This window comes from Narcine bancroftii, chromosome 5 (genome assembly GCF_036971445.1).
Source record: "Narcine bancroftii isolate sNarBan1 chromosome 5, sNarBan1.hap1, whole genome shotgun sequence".
Taxonomy (NCBI): domain Eukaryota; kingdom Metazoa; phylum Chordata; class Chondrichthyes; order Torpediniformes; family Narcinidae; genus Narcine; species Narcine bancroftii.
In genome coordinates this window covers 71,872,641-71,881,129 of record NC_091473.1, presented here as the reverse complement: position 1 = coordinate 71,881,129, position 8,489 = coordinate 71,872,641, and the positions used below count along the sequence as shown (strand labels likewise).

At 40.4% G+C, this 8,489-nt stretch overlaps 1 protein-coding gene across 3 annotated transcripts in view; it reads left to right on the top strand.

The window, feature by feature from the left end:
• Window positions 1–260: 260 nt before the first annotated feature.
• Window positions 261–8,489, top strand: part of LOC138762716 (regulator of G-protein signaling 8-like) — a 63,782-nt gene continuing 55,553 nt past the window's right edge. The window contains exon 1 of one of the 3 annotated variants that reach the window (XM_069936297.1): window positions 261–548. In XM_069936297.1, coding sequence (XP_069792398.1) covers window positions 438–548 — 111 coding nt within the window. In that variant the 5' untranslated portion in view covers window positions 261–437. The remainder of the gene's footprint in view (window positions 549–8,489) is intronic. The other 2 variants (XM_069936299.1, XM_069936298.1) reach the window with 2 other exon arrangements.

Genomic DNA, 8,489 nt, shown 5'->3' with positions numbered 1-8,489 from the left:
TGGATACTCCCACAAAAGAACCCTTCACTACATTTCTCAGCAGGAGTCTGGGTTTTTATCTGCAGATTCCAAATGCAGATTCCAAATGCTTAAAAAGAAATGTTTTTAGCACAAGCCGTTTCAATTCTGCCTTCTCTTATCTCTCAACTGCAAACCACCTTAGCACAAACAAAAACTCCTCCCTTCCTCCTTCCTCACCCACCCCCCACCCCATCCTACTCCCGCCCAAACCAGATAAATTTTGTATGTATATACAGACTCTGAATATATTAGTGACTCCAGCAAGGACACAGAAGGAGCTTGATATAGGCTGTGCCCTCAGAGACAACAGAAGCCAACAATAGCTCCAGCTCGTTAGGATGTGAGACTGGCTTTCGGACCATTCCCCCAGTGAGTCTTCAGCAGACAGAGCGAGAAATCCGGCTTCACACAAGCTGATGTACCAAGAGGTGCCCGACAGTTTCATTCAAAGCATTCCTGCTCCTTTGCAGACCACCAACTGCAGGAAAATCCATTTTAGAGCCTCATTGTTTACAAGTGCCAGAAAGGTAAGGCTTCTTCAATGTTAACTGTCTTGTGGTCTGTGAGCTTGAACTGCTCGGTTGGCATCAAAGATATTCGTTGAGCAGTGCAAATATCATAACAAACCTTTGCCATTTCCAACCGCTCCTGCTTCGTCTTGATTGCCGAGAGCAATTTTTATTTGTTTTTATGTCTAACATGGATGAATGCAGGAATGCTGACCACTTTTTTCCAAGCTTGTGGATTTATGTGCAAGCTGTACTAGATAAATTTTAATATAAGAGCCAAATTAAAAGTACTTTGAAGGATATGCTGAGTGTATAAATAGTTTATTTTTTAAAAATCAAAATATTTGGTTAATAGCCGAATACGGAAAAAAAATCCCTTGGAGAAATCTTGGCGTCTTCAAGTCATGACAGAGTTCCAATCAAATTGATTTAGAAAGTAGCAATGAAAGTGAAGGTGACAGGAATCCAAGTTCCTCTGCCAGATTCCAAAAGGTATAGGAATCATGTTGGCACCGCATGGCAAAATAAAACACCCTCTACTATTTAACTTCCTACTGGCCTTTTGTGGCAGCAAGAAGGTTTACCACAATAAGAAGCACATCCAGGAAGGTAGCACCCATCAGTCAACTGGGAATGAACAGCTGGACAAATTGATGAAACAGATCTTGACTGGTAGTAATCTCCGGTCAAGCTGGAAGACAACATAGCTCACTGGGTGCATTCAGGGTTGTCTGCTTCACCGCCAAATGTGCTGAGACCATTGAAGCGTGGATGGCACAGCAGTGCAGTTTTGAGAGCCACTGTTCCCCAGTCCAGCAGTCTGGTTCAAAGCTGACTCTCCAGTACTGTCGGTGTGGAGGTTCCACCTTCTCCCATCTCACTGCATGAGTTTCCACTGGGTATTCTGAGATGCATGGCTTGGCAGGTTGATTGGCCACTGCAAGTGGCCTAGTTTTGTAGGTAAGCAAAAGAATGCTGGGAGTGTCAGGCGGAGGAGGGATGGTGATGAAAACGTGGGAGAAATGGAATCAGTGTAAATGATTGCCTAAGGGTGAGCAGTGAGCAAAGGCCATGTTTTGCACTCTCTGTCACATGATTCACAAAGCAATGTGTGCAGCTGAGTCATGACTGGCATCTTGAAGATGGCAAAATGCAGGTCCCATCTCCCAAGATATCCCTTCAAAGCTCCACCTAAACTGATATGTAATCTAAGAGCTACCATAGCACACTACATCCATTTAGACAGAAGCATGTTGATCTTACTTAGTACACTGGAGGCCATTGAGCCCATTGGATCTGTGCCCATTCCCACATTAGCAATCCATTCAATCCTATCTCACCTTCCTTTCTTCCCTGTAGCCCTGCAATTTACTCTCTCTCTCACGTCCATCAATTTTGGTTCTTTTGCTACTTGCTAATCCTAAATCAGAATTTACAGTAGCCAATTAGCCTACTTCCACTCAATAAGTGCTACCAAAATCCTTAGGAAGGATGTATGGAAGGCCTTCATAGAGATCACTAAACCATTGGTAATAATAACATTTTGCAAGATTTATTGACAGGGCAGCATTAGGTAATAAATAAATGCCACTACCATGAAAAAATTAATGGGATAGAGCTCACACTAACATTCCCAGCAAAGTCACAAGAGTTCAGCCTTTCAAAGAGCAGCAAATTTGGAGTGTTAATACAGTGTCTCAACCAAAACATTAATCAGCCCTCTGCTTCCAGAGATGCTGTTTGATCCATTGAGATCTCCCGGTAGTTTGCTTTATGTGGCAGTAAATCCGAGATGGCCCCCATCCGTTGTCAAACACAGGAGTCTCAGACCTGCTCCAGACTCCCAGGGGAGCCTGTCAACTTGTCCAGGATCATGCAGAAAAAAAATGTCTCCATGATCTGGTGCCAAACAATTGTTGGATTTTGTTTAAGGAGGCAAAAGTGAAATTAGTTTTTTTTCCATATTTGTTATCTTCAGTTTATTGTTTTTAATGATAAGTATTTTTGGCCCATTTGCTTAACTTTATTTTTTTCAAAAATGAAAATTTACAAATTTAACTATTTACAGTAAAAACCTGGTATCTGCATCTATGGGGATTAGTAGATACTGGATAAATGTATTTTCCGGTTGCTTAAAACTTACTCTTACAATGCCTATTTAATGCACTCAGTAAAAATAAACAGTTTAAAAGACAAAAACACTATATTGAACTTACACTGAATAAACTTCACTGGCATTTAAATGTATAAACGAAACATTTTACTTTATTTCTAGTCACATTCTTTGAAAATATTCAACTGTTGCTGCATTTGCAGGTTCCTCGTCCACGGAGCCTCCCAAAAGACAAACAATAACATTATTGATAATTAACCCCACCCCCCTCCCCAACCCTGCCATGTTTACAGATAAAACCTCTGACTAGGACAACTCCTACTTAGCAGGGATAAGGAGACACTTTAAGAGGGTTACCCCAATGGCGAGCGGCATCAACCAGCTCTTCACCTGGGCAATGCTGGTTCACATAAAAGTATTCATACAGTTACTACAAGCAAACCACAACCAAAGCATTCACTGGCTAAATATTTGTTCCCATCTTCACCAAAGGTTTTTTTACTTTTTACAATTTTAAATGTACATATTTTAACTATTATTTTAATTTTTAAAATTTCTTTTCCTTGTGTCTTTTGCCAGTTGCTTGAGGCTGCCAGATGCTTAAATTTGGATCCAAATTTTACTGTTGTTCAATCTTAACTGGTTGAGGCAATTAAAAACTAATAAAACTCTCTCCAGGCTCTTTCATCTGACAATGATCTTTTCCAGCTGTCAAAGCTATCAGCCTGAAAAAAGGTTGCAGGTAGTCCTTTAGCAGGATGTCGGGATGGAAGAAATTCCCCTGCTGCAGACCAAGGCAGTTTGATCTTCTTACCCTGGAATGCTCAACAGGAAAACAAATGGCTGACTGTCTGATTGATGGACTATATCATTACTCAGACAGCACTTGTCCTGCAGCGTTGACAGAACCTTTTCAACCCAATTCTGACTGCTATCATGCAACTTGGTCCACTGCCTGCCCAATGTGCTCACTTGAAGCAAAACAAAGAGACCTAGATTATCCTCCGAGCTTTTCTTTCTCAAGCCTTGCTACCACAAATAGGGCCTGCTTACATCCTTCAAGTGCTCAACTGCAGTTGCAATCCTTCCTGTCAATATTATTTTAGATATGTTAATCTGTTAAAGATTAAATTGAGGCACAGATTGAATTTAATTTATTCTTGAACTTATGTTTCTGATCATCTTCTCCCTTCTTTAGCCTCCCTCTGTTCTTTGGTCAAAATACAGACCAGGCTTGTTTCCACTTTCACTGGATGAGAGTGCTGCTCTTGAAAGTCTCTCCAAACTCTAGATGACTGGCTCCCTGGGATTTTCTCCCTATTTCTGTGGATGGGTTCTGCTGAATGCCTTGTATGACAGTTTCATCATAGCGGGTAGCACAGTTCGTGTAGTGGTTCGTGCAACGTTGTTGCATCAGTGACTAGGGTTCAAATCTGGCACTGTCTGTAAGGAGTTTATACGTTCTCCTCATGTCTACGTGGGTTTCCTCTGGAAGCTCTGGTTTCCTCCCACTGTTCGAAATGTACAAGGGTTGTAGGTCAATTGGGTGCAATTGGGCGACATGGGCTTGTGGGCCAAAATGACCTGTTACCGTCCTGTACATCTAAATTTAAAATTTAATTTAAAATTTTTCATTGCCAAAGCAGGCCTTTAGGCCCACCTCTTCCATGCTGGCCAAGTTACCAATGTGAATTAGCCCTATTGGCCTGGTTTTGGCCCAATGTCACGAGAGTGAGCGTCATCTCAGCCATATTAATGAGGCAATGAAAACAAACAATAACACTCAAGGTAGAAGGGTACATGAGTCCTCCATTAATGGCACTGCCCATGTCTTGCTGGATGGACCTTTGACTGTAAATCCTCTAATTCATGGGTTACACCACACAGGGTAATATTGCTCTGACTCCATCACCAATGGAAAATTTCTTCTGCTACCAATTCATCAACAAGCCAATTCTTCTCTGGTCAGCCTGATCCAATCAATAAAGCCCCAAGGTTTAATAAGTCCTTGGTCGTCTTTATAATTACGCAAAATAATAAAGACGAAGACTTAATTTGACCTAAAAGGTTTAATGGCTATTTCAACTAAATCTTCAGTCATCAAGTAATGTTTGAGCTTACATAAAGCTCATTGTTCCAATTTTGTAAAGATGAAAATTAACTAGATTAATACACATAGAGAAGAATTTCACCCAGACAAATTGGCTGACATTACTATCACACATTCCAATTGTAATCCTATCCTTCCACAAGGGTCTCGGTTTAATTCCAATGACGATTCATTATTTCTAATGCCATTCATATCAAAACAGGTGGAAAGCACAAGTTGCAATGCTATCAATGTGCAGCTCTAATCAGTAGCAAAATGTTTAATGATAATGTAGTGTAGTCTGGCAACCTTCAGCGATCCACTGATCCTGATATACCTGTTTCTCAGAAGCTGCTAAGAACTGTCATTGCTTCTCAGCAAACCAGCACTCATCATTGATCAAGGCTCTCTTTACCAAATAGATCTCATTCAAAACTGCTTCAATGAGCCAATGGATGTTATCAAAATGAGAGCTTTATCAATCATGTTCATTCGACAGAGTAAACTACAAATAGGCAGTGATTGAATCGCAATGGTGATGAATCATACTCGGTGATAAAAGTTATACCAACCTCATCAATATTGTTTCTCCTCAGCTTTAACAATGGTTTCATTGGTCTGGAGAAGACTACACATTTTTTGGAAATGCTCAAATTTAATGAGATCACAAATTAGATCCTGCTTCTCATATAAAACCCAAGGGATCAATATTAAGACCTTTTTGTCAATATAAACCTCTCTTCTGCTTCTTTGTCTCTCAATGTGTTTGGACCAGCGACAATGTAGATGGTGCATTGGATTAATGTAATATTCAAACAAAAAGCACACCTAGAAATTTGGTCAGATTTGTGGAAAAGTCCAACTGAAAAACAACAGATGCTATTCTGCCTGCTGACTAGATGCAATCCAAAGTTCATGTACCTTCCCATTCCCTTTTTTCTTGTTCCTGTTGACCTCAACTGTGTAGTAAACAATATTTCCATTTTAGGGCTCTTATCACTTACAAATCTCACCTCTATCTAACCTCTGTCCTCCTCCAAATTCTGACCTCGAGCTCGGTCCCAGAGTTTAAGTTCCTTTACCTCTTGTACTCCAGCTTTGGCTCTGAAACTCCCTCGCTTAAAACTATCCTCCTCTCTATTGTGGTTCCTCCTTGTGCCTATCTTCACTCCTCTGTCGCAAGGTGGCTGTGATGGTCTTTGTTCTATTGCTCCCATGAAGGTCTTTGTAAGATCCCGTGTAAATGGCATGTATTGCTATTGTGGTCTTCACATTTCTGTAAAGATAATAAGAATACACAATAACAAATGGAGCTGGAAGTAGGAAATCTTGGAAAAACTCAGCAGCAAGGGACCACCTCTGAAGAGAGAAGAAAGCATTCAAGTTTGATGAGCCATTGTGAGCTTTGCAATTAAAACAGGACTCTATCTGTAACAATGGTCTAAAATTGATTTTGAGAATCACCAATAATGAATCATAAACCAGGTTTGTGAAATGCTTTCTGAAAACAGGTTCTTCAGCCCACTAATCCAAACATTTGCACTTATTCCATTTTATTTTTCCGAGGTAACCATCAATGCCACTCTGATTACACCACTTACCTAACACACTTAACCTTTCATCCTGCAAATCTTTGGGATGTGGTGAGAAACTGGTGGACTAGAGGTAAACTCACGACGCCATTGAGAGAATGTGCAAACTCCACACCAGAGGCCAGGATTGAACCCAACTCACTGGAGCACTACTCACTGAGTTGCTTCAATTATTATTAACCAGTATACCTCCTGGAATATAGAACATAGAACATTGCAATACAGTAGAGGCCCTTTTGCCCTAGATGTTGTGCCAATCTATATACTCCTAACAAATAAAAAAGAAACCCTTGCTTCCTCATAACCCTCTATTTTCCTTTCATCCATGTGCCTGTCTAAGGGTCCTTCCTACAATGAGGTGACCAGAATTGAACACAATACTCTAAGTGTGGTCTCGCCAGAGATTTGTAGAGTTGCAACATGACCTATTGACTCCTGTCATAGATGTCAAGATAGCTATTCCATGATGAACCACAGGAAATAGTGAGAGGAAGCTGTTGCACAGAAACAGGGCCTTTGGCCCAACTCATTCCTGCCAACTACTATACTCTACAGTCCTTATTTGTTCCCATCCATGTACATGGCAAAAGGGGAAAATGCCCTTGAAATGCTGTAATTGGATTAATGTAATATTCAAACAAAAAGCACACCTAGAAATTTGGTCAGATTTGTGGAAAAGTCCAACTGAAAAACAACAGATGCTATTCTGCCTGCTGACTAGATGCAATCCAAAGTTCATGTACCTTCCCATTCCCTTTTTTCTTGTTCCTGTTTACCTCAACTGTGTAGTAAACAATATTTCCATTTTAGGGCTCTTATCACTTACAAATCTCGCCTCTATCTAGCCTCTGTCCTCCTACCATTTTCCCTGGATGTTGGTTCCACATAAGCCCTGTCCTCTGTGTGAAAACCTTGCCTTTCAAATCTCTTTTAAATTTTTCCTCTCACCTTAAATCATTGGGCTCTATTCTCAGACTCCCTACCTGAGGGAAAAACACTATCTATCCTATCTATGCCTCAGTTTCCTACATTCCAATGAGAATAAACCCAGCCTTCCAACTTTCTCCTTATAACTAGACCCTCCATTCCAGGCAGTGTCCTGGTGAATCTCTGCTGAATTCTTTTGAATGCTGCCAAATCCTTTCTCTGTGGCCACCAGAACTGTAACACTTACTCTACTGGAGGTCTCATCAAGTTCCTGTACAACTGTAGCATGATGTATCAACTCTAATACTCAGTGGTTTGACCTATGAAGGCAATCACCCTAAAAGCATTCTCCACCACCTTACCCACCTATGTCGCTACTTTTTTCGAGCTATGAACTTGAATCTCAAGGGTCCCTCCTGAAGTCCCTGCCATTTACTGTATATGTCTTGAGTGTTTGACACCCGAAAATGCATTTCTTCACGTTTGTCAGGATTAAATTCCATCTACCTCCACTCCGCACAACTTTCCAACTGATCGTTAGATTCTTTCACTACCTACCACTCCTCCAATTTTTAAGATATCTGCAAAGCTACTAAATAGTCCACCCACAATCTTGGCCAAGTCATTTACATTATGACAAAAAAAAATGATGGTCTTGGCATTGATTCTATGGTACAGCACAGGTTACAATTTTGCTGTCGTAAGAACACCCTTAATCTAATTCCCTCTGCTCATATCACTGCCAATTCTAGATCCAGTTTCCCAATATATCTTCAGTCCCATATGCCCCAATCATCTGGACCATCCTATTCTACGGGACTTAATCAAAAGTCTTTCTAAGGTATATCTGCCCAATGTGTGGAAAATTTAAAATTTAGACATAGAGCACAGTAACAGCCCAATTTACACCCCATTAACCTACACCCCTGGTATCTTTTGAATGGTGGGAATAAAATCCAGAGAAAACCCATGCAGACTCGGGGAGAATGTACAAACATTTTGGATAAGTGTTTTCGATGTAAACAGGCTATAGGTACTTTTTTTACATTCTACATTGACATGTCCAAAATTGAACCAATTTAATAGACTTTCTTCAGCAGGTAATGGGTGTTAGACTACCAGGAAATCCTATGCTATTTCTTTTGGAGGATATTTCATGGATTAATGTAGATTTAAGTTGGATTGGTTTCAAAAGGAATGTTTTAAAATTGCATTGGCAGTTGCCAGAAAATGTGTAG